The following is a 19,018-nucleotide window of genomic DNA, read 5'->3' as shown; positions in this document are numbered from 1 at the left end:
ACAATTTTTTTTTTGTTTTTTATCTAAAAATAATATTTTTTTTAAATTAAGCAACTTTGCAAAGTCTCGATTGAAAAAAAAAAAAAATCGAATTCTGATTGTACTATGACATCACGACCAAGGCCGCCATAACCTGGCATTCTAACCATAATGTTCAGAATGCTGAGGGGCATTCTCCGTGCCGAGATGGCGAGGGTCCCAGGGCGGGACCACCTGTGATCAGACATTTTATCTCCTGTCCTTTAGATAGGGGGTAAGACGTCTAGGGGTGGAGTTCCCCTTTATCATAAAAAGTAAATGTAGTACAAGGACGCGTTTCGGCGTGGGAGCCTTCCTCAGCTGTCTGCCTACGGCAGACAGCTGAGGAAGGCTCCCGCGCCGAAACGCGTCCTTGTACTTCGCTTTGGCATGATAAATCTTCACTGCGCATTACTGGTGAGTGCTGGGTATCATCTGTGGCTTTACCCTACCCCATGCACCACCGCAGATTCTACGGAAGCGCCGACATACCGCTATATTGAACATTGATGGATGGGGCTAATACGGTTATTCCTTTGCCCGGACAATGATGACAGGAAACATGACTTTAAAAGGTGTCCCCGCAGTCATAGCCCTTATATACATATATAGTTTTATCTCTTGAGGGGTTTTTTCAGTCCCGCCTGAGGGATTAGGGGCATGTGAAATCCAGGTTCTGGTAGAAATCCAGGTCCGAAGAGGAAAGCAGGTCCTGGTGGAAAAACAAGACATCATCTACAATAGAAATCATCTACAATACAGCAATAAAGACCATATAGGCTAAAATGAAAGACACTGACCGTTCGCTCATCAAAATGGAGTTTGCCTTTCTTTTGTTCCTTTTGGCCACCTGGTTAAAAAAAATGGAAAAAAAAAAAAATATATATATATAAATATGTGTGTGTGTGATATATATATATATATATATATATATATATATATATATATATATATATAATCTCATATTCTCATTATAACTGCAGAAGAAGTTTAAAAGGTTAACAATTCTTCATATCAACTGGCTCCAGAAAGTTGTACAGATTTGTAAATTACTTCTATTTAAAAATCTTAATCCTTCCAGTACTTATCAGCTGCTGTATGCTCCACAGGAAGTTGTGTAGTTCTTTCCAATCTGACCACAGTGCTCTCTGCGGACACCTCTGTCCATGTCAGGAACTGTCCAGAGCAGGAGAGGTTTGCTATGGGGATTTGCTCCTACTCTGGACAGTTCCTGACATGGACAGAGGTGGCAGCAGAGAGCACTGTGGTCAGACAGAAAAGAACTACGCAACTTCCTGTAGAGCATACAGCAGCTGATAAGTACTGGAAGAATTAAGATTTGTAAATAGAAGTGATTTACAAATCTGTTTAACTTTCTGGCACCAGTTAATGTTTTCCAGCGGAGTACCCCTTTAATTCCCCGCAAAAACCTATTGTTCAACCAATCTCCATCTAGATTATATCCCATGGCAGTGTTTTCCAAACTATGTGCCTCCAGCTGTTGCAAAGCTACAACTCTCAGCATGCCCGGACAGCTATGTTTTGGAATCCTACAATAAAGAAGCACTTTTTTTTATACCCTTCCTTCTAATCCAGTGTTTTCCAACCAGCGTGCCTCCAGCTGTTGCAAAACTACAACTCCCAGCATGCCCAGACAGCCAACGGCTGTCTGGGCTTGCTGGGAGTTGTAGTTTTGCAACAGCTGGAGGCACGCGGTTTGGGAAAACGCTCTCCTATGATAAGGGTAATAATTTACCATAGGCTATAAGCTAGTATTATTTTGTTAAAGGGGTACTCCGGTGAAAAAAAAAAATGTATTTCTTTTTTTTTTTTAAATCAACTGGTGGCAGAAAGTTACACAGATTTGTAAATTATCTCTTTATAATAATCTTAATCCTTTCAGTACTTATCAGCTGCTGTATGCTCCACTGGAAGTTGTGTAGATCTTTCCAGTCTGACCACAGTGCTCTCTGCTGACACCTCTGTCCATGTCAGGAACTGTCCAGAGTCTGAGCAATAATCCCCATAGCAAACCTATCCTGCTCTGGACAGTTCCTGAAATGGACAGAGGTGTCAGCAGAGAGCACTGTGGTCAGACAGAAAAGAACTACACAACTCTGGGGCATACAGCAGCTGATAAATACTGGAAGGATTAAGATTTCTAAATAGCAGTAATTTACAAATCTGTTTAACTTTCTGGCACCAGTGATTAAAAAAAATAGTTTTCCACCGGAGTACCCCTTTAAACCATATTATGGTGTCCACATAGTAGTGCAACACAATGGTGCCCACACAGCATAATAGTATGTCACAGTGGTTTCCTAAGCCTCCATATACAGATGATGAGGCCCAGGCCCCACCTTGATCCCTCTGGTGAAGCCGCAGTAGAATTTCGAGAAGCCCCATGTTACAGTCTATAAAGTCAGGACTCACGTAAATAAGAAAAAACGATGAAGAGGACAAAGTAAACCAAGATTAGGGGACCACAGATCATCAACACCAACTTGTTCTTTTCTAGAACGTCTGGGGTGACGGATGTCAGGATATGTTGTAGAGGGATAAGATGGTCGGGTCCATCCCGGCCATGATCTGTCTCCGCATCGTCTGCTGGGGAATCATCTGGATCAGAAAGAAGAAAGAAACACTATAAAAGACTACCCTAAAAAGAACCCCAATGTCATTCATCCCCTCCAAATGTATTTAACAGAGCTTGGCTGAACCCGACAATTCCAACAGGACCAGCCCACCACCTAATGTGTATAGGGGCCTCCTTACCCCCCCCCCTCCCTAATTTCAGAATGTAGTAGGATCAGGCAGTCGGATTTCGACTTGCCCGATCCTTTCGTACTCATGGGTGTTGTCAGAGGTGTATAACATGTGCTTACTAGTGTTGAGCGCGAATATCGGAAATGCTAAATTTTACCGCAAATATTGGCATTTTGCGATTTTGGGAATCTTTAGAATATAGTGATATATCTATTCGTAATGGCGAATATTGTTTTTTTTTTTGTTTTTTTTTTGTGAATATTTGCATATTCAGGAATATGCAAATATTCGCAAAAAATTGCCACTTCCAGTCAGAGGACACTGATCCCTCCCTTCTGCGCACTATGCGAATTTCATTACGAATTTTCATTACGAATATTCGGCCCTATATTCGCGAAATATCGCGAATTCGAATATGGCCCCTGCTCGCTCATCACTACTGCTTACCCCATTCTCCCCATTTTAAATATATGCTTATGGGTGAGGGAAAGGGGCGTTCGGGGTCAGCTATGTAATGTATATGGCTAGATATAGTTGAATATATTAGAAATCTCTTTAAAGGGGTACTCCACCCCCAGACATCATATCCCCCTATCCAAAGGATAGGGGATAAGATGTGTGATCGCGGGGGTCCGCTGCTACGAGTCCATGCGATCTCTGCTGTGGCACCAAAGTCATCCGGTGCACGAAACAAACTTTGCTATGTGCCTTATGACTAGCGATGCGGTGCTGACATCAGGTCCACGCCCCTCCTCGTGATGTCACGCCCTCCCCCTCAATGCAAGTCTATGGCAAGGGGGCGTGGCGGATGCCACGCCCCCTTCCCATAGACTTGCATTGAGGGGGCATGGCCGTGACATTCCAGCGGCAGGACCCCTGCCATCAGACATCCCCTATCCTTTGGATAGGGGATAAGATGTCTAGGGGCGGAGTACCCCTTTAAAGGGGTACTCGAGTGGAAAACTTTTTTATTTTTATTTATTTTTTTAAATCAACTGGTGCCAGAAAGTTAAACAGATTTGTAAATTACTTCTATTAGAAAATCTTAATCCTTCCAGTACTTTTTAGCAGCTGTATACAACAGAGGAAATGCTTTTCTTTTTGAATTTCTCTTCTATCACGACCACAGTGCTCTCTGCTGTCCATTTTAGGAACTGTCCAGAGCAGGAGAAAATCCCCATAGCTAACATATGCTGCTCTGGACAGTTCCTAAAATGGACAGCAGAGGTCAGCATAGAGCACTGTGGTGGTGACAGAAGAGAAATCCAAAAAGAACAGCATTTCCTCTGTTGTATCCAGCCGCTAAAAAGTACTGGAAGGGTTGAGATTTATTAATAGAAGTAATTTACAAATCTGTTTAACTTTCTGGCATTAGTTGATTTAAAAAAAAATAAAAAAAATTCCACTTTACTCCTTTAACCAATGGTCCCCAACCCAGTCCTCAAGGCCCACCAACATTTTTTCAGTTACTCCATTGGAATAGAACAGGGAACAATTCAAAGGCCTAAGAAGGTAACCGGGAAACGGTGCTGTAGCCGATAGCCGGTTCTGCGCGCAGCTCGGTGGCCTGCTCGGTTCACCTCTCCCGATATGAGCGATTTTGAGTATATTTTTATATTCGGTGAGTGCCAAGGATACATTTTTCTAGTTTTGATACTGCCCCTTTGAAAATATACCGGAATTTTTGAGAAAATCTCGGTAAAAAGTGGCATGTGTTCAAAGAGGATAAAGAAGCCTCCAAAGTCCATCATTATGTACCCGGCTGTATAGCTACCAGTGATACTTTGCTACTCGACTTTTCACCAGTCGCGCTTATCGCCGTGCACTTCAGAAGGACTTGCGTTCCGGGGGTCATCGGAATGGTAAAGCTTGCAGGTTCCGGTTTATCAACAATTTTTTCCTGTTCCATATAGTCATTTAGGAAGAACTGATATCGGATGGGCAGAGGTCCGGATTTGGAGAAACAAGTGATATGCGTCGTGTTGCCGTGGAGATTGTGGTATATGGTCGGTTTTGATAGAGAGCCCATAACTATAGGAAATACAAAATAAAATGTGGTTAAAACCAGGAAAATTATAAACTCCCTGTGAACTCCGGCGCGGCACCCCAGTTGCAAACTCTGTTCCATGCCGGATGACTGGGGTTCACAGCCGTCACGCCCCCTCCATTCATGTCTATGGGAGGGGGCGTGTGCACGCCCCCTCCCACAGACATGAATGGAGGGGGCGGAGTGTGACGTCCCAACCACCGCCACTCGAAGCTGCCGTTTTGAACAGAAATGTGCAGGACGCTGGGATGGCGTGCCGGAGATCGTGGGGGATCCCCGTGGCCAGATTCCCCGTGATCAGACTTTTATCACTCCTCCCAAATTTTGGGGCTTTAGGTTCCAAAATACATCCATATATTGGGGTATAAAAGACTGAAATGATGACCCATTTGCACAATTTTTTATTTTTTTTTGGAGGGGTCTAAACTGTTGTTTATGCCAAGAATATGGAAGCACAAGACGAAAAACTCCCCTAAGGGTCTCTGGGCCACCTTTTTATATTTACAACCAACCTTCTTGGTTGTAGGTTGGTTGTAAATAAGAATATGAAAGCTAAAAAAAATAAATAAAAAAATCAGTCTGATCCTGTCCGGCAGGAAATACAGCATTGGGCGCCGACCCCGTCATCTTCCTCCAGCACCTATAAGACAAGACCATTTCAACTCTATTACCACAGATGTGTCAACCAAACATCTTGCTCTTACGTTGAGATTGAACATGGGTAGGTATAAGGTTGTCTGTGCTGCCGTGGGCGGCAGATGTTGGGTTGGCATGAGTGTCGGCTGTAAAAGAAAAAGAACAAAAAGATATGAGGGCCAACATCAACACCAGAAGACCATGCAATCTCACTAGATGACCTGATATTCCTAAAATAGGAATGGTCTAAACTTGGTTTAGACCTTGGTAATATAGGACAACTACCTTGTGTCTTGTTGCTGTACTCAGTATTGCCATGGTGTACAACCTTACCTTTCTAGCAGAGTTTGGCTGTTCCTCGCCCAGTTTTAAGCCTCCTACACAGCTGTTTCTGTATCAGTAAATTACTCTGTTTTAATCTATGTATAAAAATGATGATCTTTAATAGCTGTTTGGTATAATTGGTAACTCCTACACCTGACTATAATCCTACAAAATTTTTGACTTTGTGCAAGGGGACCTAGAAGAATTTATGATGTTTTGATGACAAGGAGTAGTCACAATGTTTGTACAAAGCTCAGTCATCCAAAACTGTATTTTTTTTTTTGCCAACTATGTTGTCATTCTGTTTCCGTTAGACAGCTAAGGCACTGGAGATGATTATTTGCTTCCGGTGCGTTCGGACGGGTAAGTTGCAGCAGCAGTGTTGTAGTTTATCACAATAAATTTTGACATCCTCCACTGATCTGTACCTGGCAAGAATAGTTTTGGGTACACCCCTTCTCCTAAAAGATCAGGCTGGACTAGGGACTCTTCTTGCAGCCTCCTAAAAGTTTCTGTCCAAAACCATAGGCTAGGGAGTAACATGTGACCAAGGCATCATTTATCTGACCTTAGTTTTTCGAAGGAAATGGGTAAACAACTGTTATTAAAGGGGTACTCCATGCCTAGACATCTTATCCCCTATCCAAAGGATATCCCAGCAGCGGGACCCCCGCGATCTCCCTGCTGCACCAGGCGTTTGTTTAGGGAGTCGGGTGCAGCACCAGAGGCTCGTGACATCACGGCTGTGCCGTGCTCGTGATGTCACGGCCACACACCCTCAATGCAAGTCTTTGGGAGGGCCATCACGCCCCCTCCCATAGACTTGCATTGAGTGGGCGTGGCTGTGACGTCACGAGCCTCAGTCATCCGGCATGGAGTGAAGTTCGCTCCGCGCATCGGATGTCTGGGGTACTGCAGCCCCGATCGTGTGGGTCCCCAGTAGTGGGACCCCTGTGATCAGACATCTTATCCCCTATCCTTTGGATAGGGGATAAGATGTCTAGGGGCGGGATACCCCTTTAATATCAAGAATATGAAACCGCACATTGTTACAAAACAATCAGTCTGAAAAGTTAAGGAAGTGCAGTATTAGGCACTAACCCCCAGGACCCCCCTCCAGCACCCAAAAGACAAGACTGTTTATCTCAATGACTCCTTAACGTCCTCCTCCAACCCCTTTAGTAGGCAAGATATATATATATACTATGCGTATACACACATATAGATGAAAACAATTAGAAAGGAATCATTTCCAAAACTTACCATGTGCCTTTGGAATAATCTTAGAGACAACTGTAGGACTCCCTAGTAAGGAAAAAGTAAATTTTTAGCATAAACAGCGATGTTGTATTGTCCTAATACATTTAAAGTTTAAAACCAGTTTAAAAATTTTTTTTCAAATCAACTGGCTCCAAAAAATGAAACAGATTTGTAAACTACTTCTCTTTAAAAAATCTTAATCCTGCCAGTACTTATCAGCTGCTGAGGTTGAGTTGTTCTTTTCTGTCTGACCACAGTGCTCTCTGCTAACACCTCTGTCTGTCTCAGGAACTGTCCAAATCCCCATAGCAAACCTCTTCTACTCTGGACAGTTCCTGAGACAGACAGAGGTGTCAGCAGAGAACACTGTGGTCAGACAGAAAAGAACAACTCAACTTCAGCAGCTGATAAGTACTGGAAGAATTAAGATTTAATAGAAGTAAATTACAAATCTGTTTAACTTTCTGGAGCCAGTTGATATGGAAAAAAAAGTTTTTTTTTACTGGAATACCCCTTTAAGGGAAACTGTGCTCTATAACTAAAAACACCATTTTAATAATTACTTAATTACTTTCCCGGCTGATAACTATTCCTCCCAACTTTTGGGGCCTTTACGTTCCAAAATACATCCATATATGGGGGCATACATGACCAAAATGATGACTCATTTGCACAGACCTATTTTGGGGGCTATAGCAAATGCTATAGCCCAAATAACCTCTAAAAATCAGTCTGATCCCACCATTACTGAATAGAGAAGGAAGTCCAGCAACGCTATGGGCTATGGCGTTTGCTATAGCCCCAAAAATTGCTCCGGGCAACACTTTTTAGCACCTTTTTATGGCTAGACCATTTCATTGAGACCATTTACCTTGAGATGAAATATGGGTAGGTATAAGGTGGTCTGTTTTGACATGGGCGGCAGTTGTTGGGTTGGCATGAGTGGCAGCTGAAAGAAAGAAGAAAGAGATATAAGGGCCAACATCAACCCCAGGCAAAATCTGGGCACTAGATACTTCCTATATTCAGAAGGCTATGTAATCTCCTTACTATATGGCCTAATATTCCTAAAACAAGACACAATACCCAGAAGGATGTATGCAGAAAACTCCAACTGTAGGTCACTGAGGAGATAAGTGTATGCAGAGGAGTCCTTGTTCAGTGTTATTCTCCTCTGTCTTAGATGAAACTCCTACATGAAGATGTGAAGCACTCTATCCTCACAGCATGGACTGGTACAAGAAAAGAACAGTGACTTGCTTGTAGAACAGGATGTTGAAATGGATCGGAACCGGACCCGGTATCAGATGAGTGTCTGCCCTCTTCCTAATTAGGTATCAGGATCAGTGCATGCACGAGAGGAGAAAATCACTCTGACACAAAGTTCAGCAAATTATACTTCCTGTATTTAAAACAGTTACAGGGTTTTTATAGTCTGTAACAATGTGCCATGTGCAAAGCTATGCATCATGAATAACTGTCCTCGTGATTGGTTTCTTCCATCTGCAGGTGTTCCTCATCCAGCCCGTGGGTCTTATCATCTTGGGTGCAGCTCTCTCTGGAGGCGCCATCTTATACACATTGTTTCAAACATGATGGGAGGGGGAGCGAGCTAGTGAGTGGCCATTTTAGCAAGCACATTCTAAATAGGCAATTTAGCTTATCCATTACAATGTCACCTAGAAATAACCCTTTGGCCTAGATGTAGGTATGCCCAGCAGGAGCAGAGCTAGGAGACACGTGGCTCTGGAAAGACTTAGGACTGGGTGCACCCCTTCTCCTGGGAGAGTAGTCTGGACTAGGATTCTTTCTACAGCCTCCTAAAGGTTTCTATGCAAAACCATTGGCTAGGGAGCAACATGTGACCAAGGCATCATTCATCTGGCATTAGTTTTTGAAAGGAAACGTGTGTTAACCATGCAACTGACTCTTACCTTGAGTTAAAATATGGGTAGGTATAAGGTGGACTGTTTTGACAGGGGAGGCAGATGTTGGATTGGCATGAGTGGCAGCTGAAAGCAAGAAGAAAGAGATATAAAGTCCAACATCAACACCAGGCAAAATCTGGGCACTAGATACATATTCAGAAGGCTATGTAATCTCCTTACTATATGGCCTAATATTCCTAAAACAAGACACAATACCCAGAAGGATGTATGGCAAAAACTCCAACTGTAGGTCACTGAGAAGATAAGTGTATGCAGAGGAGTCCTTGTTCAGTGTTATTCTCCTCTGTCTTAGATGAAGCTCCTACATGAAGACATGAAGCACTCTATCCTCACAGCATGGACTGGTACAAGAAAAGAACTGTGACTAGCTTGTAGAACAGGATGTTGAAATGGATTGGAACCGGACCCGGTATCAGATAAGTGTCTGCCCCCATCCTAATTAGGTATCAGGATTAGTGCATGCACGAGAGGAGAAAATCACTCTGACACAAAGTTCAGCAAATTATACTTCCTGTATTTAAAACAGTTTTACAGGGTTTTTATAGTCTGTAACAATGTGCCATGTGCAAAGCTATACGTCAAGAATAGCTGTCCTTGTGATTGGTTTCTTCCATCTGTAGGTGTTCCTCATCCAGCCAGTGGGTCTTATCATCTTGGGTGCAGCTCTCTCTGGAGGCGCCATCTTATACACATTGTTTCAAACATGATGGGAGGGGGAGTGAGCTAGTGAGTGGCCATTTTAGCATGCATATTCTAAATAGCCATTTTAGCTTATCCATTACATTGTCACCTAGAAATATCCCTTTGGCCTAGGTGTAGGTATGCCCAGCAGGAGCAGAGCTAGGAGACACGTGGCACTGAAAAGACTTAGGACAGTTTTCGGTGCACCCCTTCTCCTGGGTGAGCAGTCTGGACTAGGGACTCTTTCCACAGCCTCCTAAAGGTTTCTATGGAAAACCATTGGCTAGGGAGCAACATGTGACCAATGCATCATTTACCTGGCCTTAGTTTTTGAAAGAAAACATGTGTGTTAACCATGCAACTGACTCTTACCTTGAGTTGAAATATGGGTAGGTATAAGGTGGTCTGTTTTGACATGGGCAGCAGATGTTGGGTTGGCATGAGTGGCAGCTACAAGCAAGAAGAAAGAGATATAAGGTGCAACATCAACACCAGGCAAAATCTGGGCACTAGATACTTCCCATAGTCAGAAGGCTATGTAATCTCCTTACTATATGGCCTAATATTCCTAAAACAAGACACAATACCCAGAAGGATGTATGCCGAAAACTCCAACTGTAGGTCACTGAGAAGATAAGTGTATGCAGAGGAGTCCTTGTTCAGTGTTATTCTCCTCTGTGTTAGATGAAACTCCTACATGAAGACGTGAAGCACTCTATCCTAACAGCATGGACTGGTACAAGAAAAGAACTGTGACTTGCTTGTAGAATAGGATTTCATCTAGAAATAACCCTTTGGCCTTGGTGTAGGTATGCAATACAGGAGAAGAGATAGGAGACACATGGCTCTGAAAAGACTTAGGACTGTTTTGGGTGTACCCCTTCTCCTGGGAGATCAGGCTGGACTGAGGACTTCTTCCACAGCCTCCTAGAGGTTTCTGTGCAAAACCATAGGCTAGGGAGCATCACGCGACCAATGCATCATTCATCTGATACACCAGTGATGCAAGTTTTAAGCCTTTTACTCCTGTTTCACCTCGGTTTATGCTATGAATATAGAGCAATGCACAAAAAATTTTCTGCAAGTAAACTTACACCACCCCAAATGTATGTCCCACCCCATTATTGTAGTGGGGCACTATGCTGGGACACTACACTTACACTGCCACCTATCTTTTATATAAGAGCAGTAATACAATCAGATAAACATATCCTGGCCCTTTAAAAGAACCTCTCACCTTGAGATGGAACATGGGCAGATGGCACATGGTCTGTGCTGTGGTTGGGTGTTGCAGATGTTTGGTCTGCATCGGTGGTAGCTGTAAATAAAAATAAAAAGACGTAAGGGCCAAGGTCAGAGGCAACGTTTGGGCACATGGCAGGGGCCATTAAAGGGGTATTCAAGGAAAAAACTTTTATATATATATATAAAAGTGTGTCAAAGGGTGGAGCCAATGGGTGTGGTCAAGGGGCGGCAAAATTAGCTTTTGACTAGGGTGGCAAAAATCCTTGCACCAGCTCTGAGTCCCCTTCTAGGTTTAAATAGGTTTTTTATATATCAACTGGCTCCATATATATCAACTGGCTCCAGAAAGTTAAACAGATTTGTAAATTACTTCTATTAAAAAATCTTAATCCTTTCAATAATTCTTAGCTGCTGAAGTTAAGTTGTTGTTTTCTGTCTGACAACAGTGCTCTCTGCTGACACTTCTGTCTGTCTCAGGAACCGCCCAGTTTAGAAGAGGTTTGCTATGGGGATTTGCTTCTAAACTGGGCGTTTCCCGAGACACGTGTCATCAGAGAGCACTTAGACAGAAAAGAACAACTTAACTTCATCAGATCATAAGTACTGAAAGGATTAAGATTTTATAATAGAAGTAATTTACAAATCTGTTTAACTTTCTGGAGCCAGTTGATATATATGGAGCCAGTTGATATATAAAAAACCTCTTTAAACCTAGAAGGGGACTCAGAGCTGGTGCAAGGATTTTTGCCACCCTAGTCAAAAGCTAATTTTGCCGCCCCTTGACCACACCCATTGGCTCCACCCTTTGACACACCCCACATTACTACTGGTGAGACACACTGAAGCAAACCTCCTCCTCATAAGGCGGATGTATGGAGGCACACGCAATGTCAGGACCTGCCTGTCTGGCTTGGAGGTGGCACTGCGCTGCTCCAGCAGGCTGAAGATTGCATATTATGATGATGATACCGGGGCGGGAAGGGGGGGTTGCGACGGTGGTGCTGGCTGGGCGGGTGCTTCAGATGAGTGCCAGGTGTTTTGGATGCTAGCTGGCTACTAAATTTCTGCACGGGCAGAGCAGCGCCCCCATCAAGAGGGCGCTCTAGGCAGCTGCCTATTTTGCCTATAGGCAGAAACGGCCCTGAAATGACTCATGGCTATATAGGTCATTCTTTATACTTAAAGGGGTACTCCGGTGGAAATTTATTATTATTATTTTTTAAATCAACTGGTTCCTGAAAGTTAAACAGATTTGTAAATTACTTCTATTAAAAAATCTTAATCCAGAGCAGGAGAAAATCCCCGTAGCAAACCTATGCTGCTCTGGACAGTTCCAGATACAGACAGAGGTGTCAGCAGAGAGCACTGTGGACAGAAGAAAAAAAATCCAAAAACAAAAGAACTTTCTCTGTAATATACAGCCGCTAAGAAGTACTGGAAGGATAAAGATTTTTTTATTAGAAGTGATTTACAAATCTGTTTAAAGGGGTTATCCAGGAAAAAACTTTTTTTTTATATATCAGCTGGCTCCAGAAAGTTAAACAGATTTGTAAATTACTTCTATTAAAAAATCTTAATCCTTTCAGTACTTATGAGCTGCTGAAGTTAAGGTTGTTCTTTTCTGTCTAAGTGCTCTCTGATGACACGTGTCTCGGGAACCTTAACTACAGAAGCTCATAAGTACTGAAAGGATTAAGGTTTTTTAATAGAAGTAATTTACAAATCTGTTTAACTTTCTGGAGCCAGTTGATATATATATTAAAAAAGAAAGTTTTTTCCTGGATAACCCCTTTAACTTTCTGGCACCAGTTGATTAAAAAATATATATATATATTTTCCACCGGAGTACCCCTTTAACAAAGCGAGGAGACAGTAGATGGGCCCAATATTCACCTGGAGCCAGTTTTTTTTATATAAGATAATGAATGAAACAGGAGACATTGGGGGGACATTCCCTAAAGCATTTGCGCCTGTGAACAAATGGCCAATGTAGGCCAAGAATCTGGGTACGCCGCATTTATTATGTGACCAGGTGCGCAGGCCATTGGCACTGTCAGTGCCAGGGGGCGTGTTTGTTGGTGAAAGTGGGCATGGTTTGCATGGAAAATTTTTGGCGCAGGATTTGCGCAAATCCCACGCTACCCCGGACCACTCGTATCTAACTGCACAAGGGTTAATTTAAAGGGGTGCTCCATCGCTAGACATCTTATCCCCTATCCAAAGTATAGGGGATAAGATGTCTGATCGCGGGGGTCCGATAGGTGAATATTGCTAATGTCCAGCTTTAACACTTTAGATGCCACATTCAAAGTCAATTGCGGCATCTAAAAGTGCAAATAACTGGTGCTGGTGGATTTTGGGGGGGGGGGGGCTGACCGGGACCTCCGAGGGTAATGGCAGGGAGATAAGCTGAGGTGATGGTCGGAGGTCTCTTATCTGTTTACGTGCCATCGGATCCGTTGTGACTATCCAGGCTGCATCAGCTGATGCGAGCACCGATAACACTGATCAATGCTGTACTATGGCATAGCACTGTTCAGCCAATGCAATAAAAGATTCCACGTAATAGTCTCCTATGGTGACTACAAAATAGTGAATAAAAAAATAAGTGTTAATAAATGAGAATAAGCCCCTCCCCTATGAAATGTTTAAATCTCCCCCTTTTTCCATTTTTTTTAATAAAATAATATAAACAAAAAATAAAATAAACATAATGTTAATGTATAATGTTAATGAAAACGCATGATATAATAAAATGCAGAAAAATAAAAAAATAAAAAAACAAAGTCCAAAATTGTTGATTTCTGGTCACTTCATATACTTAAAAAAAAGGAAGTAAAAGCAATCAAAAAGTCCCACCAAAACAACAGTGGTACCGATAAAAACTACAGATCACGGCGCAAAAAATTTGCTTTATACAACCCGGTATATGGAGAAATAAATGGGTTATAGGGGTCAGAAGAGGACGATTTCTAAGCTTACTGATTTTTTTTACAAAAAGTTATAATTTTTTAAAACAGTAAAAGAAAACAAAACCTATATACACTGTGTATCATTGTAATCATATGGACCTACAGGATAAAGATAACCGTAACGTGCACTGCGTAAAAACTAAACCCCCGAAAGTTACAAAAATTGCCTTTTTTTTTAATATTTTTTTTATTTCTCTCCACAAATATCACAAGCCTCATATGGGTCTGTAGTTAGGAAATTGAGGGAGTTATGACTATTAAAAGGCGTAAAAAATTAACACGAAAAAAAAAAAGCGTAATCAAGGGGTTAAGCTTCCTGAAGAAGGCTAAAGAGCGATGGTGGAGGATTCCTGTGTAAGGTCATTGGGCTAAAACAGTTTGGGAACCACATGGATGTAAGATATCAGTGGTCCTATAACCCTATACAGTGGTCTCCAAACTGTGGACCTCCAGATGTAAGATATCAGTGGTCCTATAACCCTATACAGTGGTCTCCAAACTGTGGACCTCCAGATGTAAGATATCAGTGGTCCTATAACCCTATACAGTGGTCTCCAAACTGTGGACCTCCAGATGTAAGATATCAGTGGTCCTATATCCCTATACCAGAGGTCTCCAAACTGTGGACCTCCAGATGTAAGATATCAGAGGTCCTATAACCCTATACAGTGGTCTCCAAACTGTGGACCTCCAGATGTAAGATATCAGTGGTCCTATAACCCTATACAGTGGTCTCCAAACTGTGGACCTCCAGATGTAAGATATCAGTGGTCCTATATCCCTATACCAGAGGTCTCCAAACTGTGGACCTCCAGATGTAAGATATCAGAGGTCCTATAACCCTATACAGTGGTCTCCAAACTGTGGACCTCCAGATGTAAGATATCAGTGGTCCTATAACCCTATACAGTGGTCTCCAAACTGTGGACCTCCAGATGTAAGATATCAGTGGTCTCCAAACTGTGGACCTCCAGATGTAAGATATCAGTGGTCTCCAAACTGTGGACCTCCAGATGTAAGATATCAGAGGTCCTATAACCCTATACAGTGGTCTCCATACTGTGGACCTCCAGATGTAAGATATCAGAGGTCCTATAACTCTATACAGTGGTCTCCAAACTGTGGACCTCCATATGTAAGATATCAGTGGTCTCCAAACTGTGGACCTTCAGATGTAAGCTATCCGTGGTCCTATATCCCTATAACAGTGGTCTCCAAACTGTGAACCTCCACATGTAAGATATCAGAGGTCCTATAACCCTATACCAGTGGTCTCCAAACTGTGGACCTCCAGATGTAAGATATCAGTGGTCCTATATCCCTATACCAGAGGTCTCCAAACTGTGGACCTCCAGATGTAAGATATCAGTGGTCCTATATCCCTATACCAGAGGTCTCCAAACTGTGGACCTCCAGATGTAAGATATCAGTGGTCTCCAAACTGTGAACCTCCAGATGTAAGATATCAGTGGTCCTATAACCCTATACAGTGGTCTCCAAACTGTGGACCTCCAGATGTAAGATATCAGTGGTCTCCAAACTGTGGACCTCCAGATGTAAGATATCAGTGGTCTCCAAACTGTGGACCTCCAGATGTAAGATATCAGAGGTCCTATAACCCTATACAGTGGTCTCCATACTGTGGACCTCCAGATGTAAGATATCAGAGGTCCTATAACTCTATACAGTGGTCTCCAAACTGTGGACCTCCATATGTAAGATATCAGTGGTCTCCAAACTGTGGACCTTCAGATGTAAGCTATCCGTGGTCCTATATCCCTATAACAGTGGTCTCCAAACTGTGAACCTCCACATGTAAGATATCAGAGGTCCTATAACCCTATACCAGTGGTCTCCAAACTGTGGACCTCCAGATGTAAGATATCAGTGGTCCTATAACCCTATACAGTGGTCTCCAAACTGTGAACCTCCACATGTAAGATAATAGTGGTCTCCAAACTGTGGACCTCCAGATGTAAGCTATCCGTGGTCCTATATCCCTATACCAGAGGTCTCCAAACATTGGACCTTCAGATGTAAGATATCAGTGGTCCTATAACCCTATACCAGTGGTCTGCAAACTGTGGACCTCCACATGTAAGATATCAGTGGTCCTATAACCCTATACCAGTGGTCTCTAAACTGTGGACCTCCAGATGTGAGATAATAGTGGTCTCCAATCTGTGGACCTCCAGATGTAAGCTATCCGTGGTCCTATATCCCTATACCAGTGGTCTCCAAACATTGGACCTTCAGATGTAAGATATCAGAGGTCCTATAACCCTATACCAGTGGTCTGCAAACTGTGGACCTCCAGATGTAAGATAATAGTGGTCTCCAAACTGTGGACCTCCAGATGTTGCAAAACATCAACTCCCAGCATGCCCGGACAGCCAACGTCTGCTGGGAGTTGATGTTTTGCAACATCTTTAAGACCACTACTCTATATGGTCAACATCATAGATTCATATTGATCTCCCCAATAATGTGCACCTTGTAAAAGGACTTCCTTACCTTCTCCCAAAGGGCCCGATGTTCCTCAAGCCTAAAGAGCTATATCTAAAATGAAGTGAGAAACAACGCACGCTGGCTTACCGATGGCGCACACCGCGAGGAAGAAGAAATGCCACCTCATGTTGCGTCCTGTAGAAGTTGTGGTGACCCCTCTGCTCCTCCACCACTAGTGACCTCACCCAAGTGCAGTCCTCCCATATGGTCCTAGAGATAAGGAGACAAGTGAAGACGCAGAGGCCTTATCACCCCATAGTTATCGATACCACCAGATCCGCCAGTACCTCCAGTCTTCCATTCAGCGGAAAGTGAGTAACAAACAATATTTTACATTACACCACCATGTAAAAAGTTGACTGCTGATCATGTGATCATTTTTATTTATTTATTTAAAACCTTTTTTCTATGTTGTCCATCTTGGCAAAACATTAACCTTTCTAATATACTTCATAAGGAAATGTTATCTTGGCTTATAAAAAAGACCACTAGGGGTCCCCATAGCATCCAGAACATAATCCTGTCAGGCTGCAGCATCATCTTTGTCCCAGCTGAAGCACAGGCCGGGACAAAGTCCAGGAAGTGAGGGCGGGAGTAGAACTCCTCTGTCAGACTGCAGCATAAAAACAGAGAGGAGGGGGTTACAGAGCAGTCTGCAGTGATTGGATGAAGAGACCCAGCATCAGACTCAGGGAGGAAGTGAATGCATGGTGAGTAAGGGCTGGACTACCACTCCTCTGTGCTCACTTCTGTCCTGTCAGACTGCAGCATGAAAACAGAGAGGAGGGGGTTACAGAGCAGCCTGCAGGGATTGGATGAAGAGACCTAGTACAGCACAGCAGACTCACGGAGGAAGTGGATGCATGGGGAGTAAGGGCTGGACTAGCACTCCTCTGTGCTCACTTCTGTCCTATCAGACTGCAGCATGAAAAAGAGAGGAGGGGGTTACAGAGCAGCCTGCAGTGATTGGATGAATAGACCCAGCACAGCACAGCAGACTCAGGGAGGAAGTGACTGCATGGTGAGTGAGGACAGGAGGACAAACCAAGTGAGCAACAGACAGAAGGTATTTGTGAGAGAAATAGAGGTGCTAGATGCATGAAAATGATATGTACATGATCAGGATTAGGTACTGAGTAACATAACATTTGTTTTGGGGGATACTCTCTAACCAGCGAGGGTTCATCGTGATCAGTGTAACCATGACAAGGGGGCATCCTCTACATCTCTAGATAGGAAGGTCTGCCCGCCATCGCAGACGAGGATTCTTATTCTGTGTTCTCGGTCACACAATGTTATGATGGTTCTGGGTCCTGGATCGGGCATGGTGCTGCGCTATAGTCCTCTTTTCATTACGTGTAGACTTGGAATAGTGGTTTCCAGACTCCTCCGTCTCAGTGCTGAACTGGAAATCACTTGTTTTCATGTCTTCGATAAAAGAATCTGGTCAGAAGGCTCTATATATATATATAGGGAGATTTATCAATACTTGTCCAGAGGAAAAGTTGCTGAGTTGCCCATAGCAACCAATCAGATCACTACTTTCACTTTCGAAAAGGCCTCTGAGAAATGAAAGCAGCGATCTGATTGGTTGCTATGGGCAACTCAGCAACTTTTCCTCTGGACAGGTTTTGATAAATCTCCCCTTATGAGTGGTGACGATTCCGAGTTTTCGTAATGGGTGACTTGGTTACTGGTTACACCCCTGAGGCTTCTCCTGAGGCTCGGTGACTGTGCCAACTGGTTCTTCACACATATGTGGTGACGCCAAAGTTGTGGTGTGACCACAGGGTGTAGCGGTGTAGGTGGATGGGGCAGATGGTATAGCCATCAGCCCAACAGGGGCAAGGTGTTATTCACCAATAATGTTCGTGACGCCAGAGTGTTTTTTCTGGTAACCACCCGAATGGTAGCACCGCTATCCCAAGGTTAGGCAGGGCAATAATAGTCCAAGACCAGGTAAGGGTTAATGGTAGCTTTAGACAGTTGTTAAAGTCTTTACAGCTCGGCCAGAATCCCAGAGAGTCGACCAGTAACACGGACAGGGCCTTGCAGCTTGCTGGGACTTGCAGTACTTTTGGGTCAGACTTCAATACAGCCACTCTGACTAATTGACTTGACTAGTGACTTGTCTTTGGTAGAGACAGCGGACATAGATGAGATGACTTACTGACAATGTGGCTGGTGTGCAGGCTCTATGGCCTCCAGGTGGACTGGACATAGGATCTGTCATGTCTGTGCTTTGCTGTTCCTCAGCAGCAGTGATCAGAGAGATTGTAATGGCCGCCCCTTCTTATAAAGGGGGCTGAGCCAGAAGCCCATAGGTCAAGCTGCAGGTCACCTGGTTAGCTGGTGCTCTCTGGGTAACATAACACATCATGTGAACATAACAGGTGATACCTCCAAAGGTCCTTAAAGGTCCTTTATACTTTATATATATATATATATATATATATATATATATATATATACATAACATTATGCACTATATTTACAACATTACATAACAATAGACTTACTACTATGGGGGACACGCTGCAGGAGAGCCCCTAGGGCAGTGGTCTTCAACCTGCGAGCCTCCAGATGTTGCAAAACTACAACTCCCAGCATGC

The 19,018-nt window shown here is 43.3% G+C and overlaps 1 protein-coding gene across 8 annotated transcripts; it reads right to left on the bottom strand.

Moving 5' to 3' along the window:
* Positions 1-356: 356 nt before the first annotated feature.
* Positions 357-18,944, bottom strand: LOC130297567 (mucin-3A-like). 8 transcript variants are annotated; one of them, XM_056550170.1, is made up of 12 exons: positions 18,926-18,944; positions 16,494-16,616; positions 10,919-10,999; positions 10,054-10,131; positions 8,986-9,063; positions 7,923-8,000; positions 7,055-7,096; positions 5,536-5,613; positions 4,543-4,815; positions 2,452-2,637; positions 819-868; positions 361-730 (listed from the first exon to the last, which is right to left on the bottom strand). In XM_056550170.1, the coding sequence occupies exons 2-12, from the start codon at positions 16,531-16,533 to the stop codon at positions 671-673; spliced, it is 1,044 nt and encodes a 347-aa protein (XP_056406145.1). In that variant the 5' UTR covers positions 16,534-16,616; positions 18,926-18,944; the 3' UTR covers positions 361-670. The 8 variants fall into 8 exon arrangements, 7 of the variants coding, with proteins under 7 accessions (XP_056406146.1, XP_056406139.1, XP_056406145.1 ...); XM_056550169.1 differs by lacking the exon at positions 18,926-18,944 and adding an exon at positions 18,577-18,854; XM_056550166.1 differs by lacking the exon at positions 18,926-18,944 and adding an exon at positions 17,763-17,873.
* Between the last annotated feature and the right edge of the window lie 74 nt (positions 18,945-19,018).

This window comes from Hyla sarda, chromosome 13 (assembly GCF_029499605.1).
Source record: "Hyla sarda isolate aHylSar1 chromosome 13, aHylSar1.hap1, whole genome shotgun sequence".
NCBI lineage: Eukaryota > Metazoa > Chordata > Amphibia > Anura > Hylidae > Hyla > Hyla sarda.
This window is presented reverse-complemented; position numbering and strand designations above follow the sequence as displayed.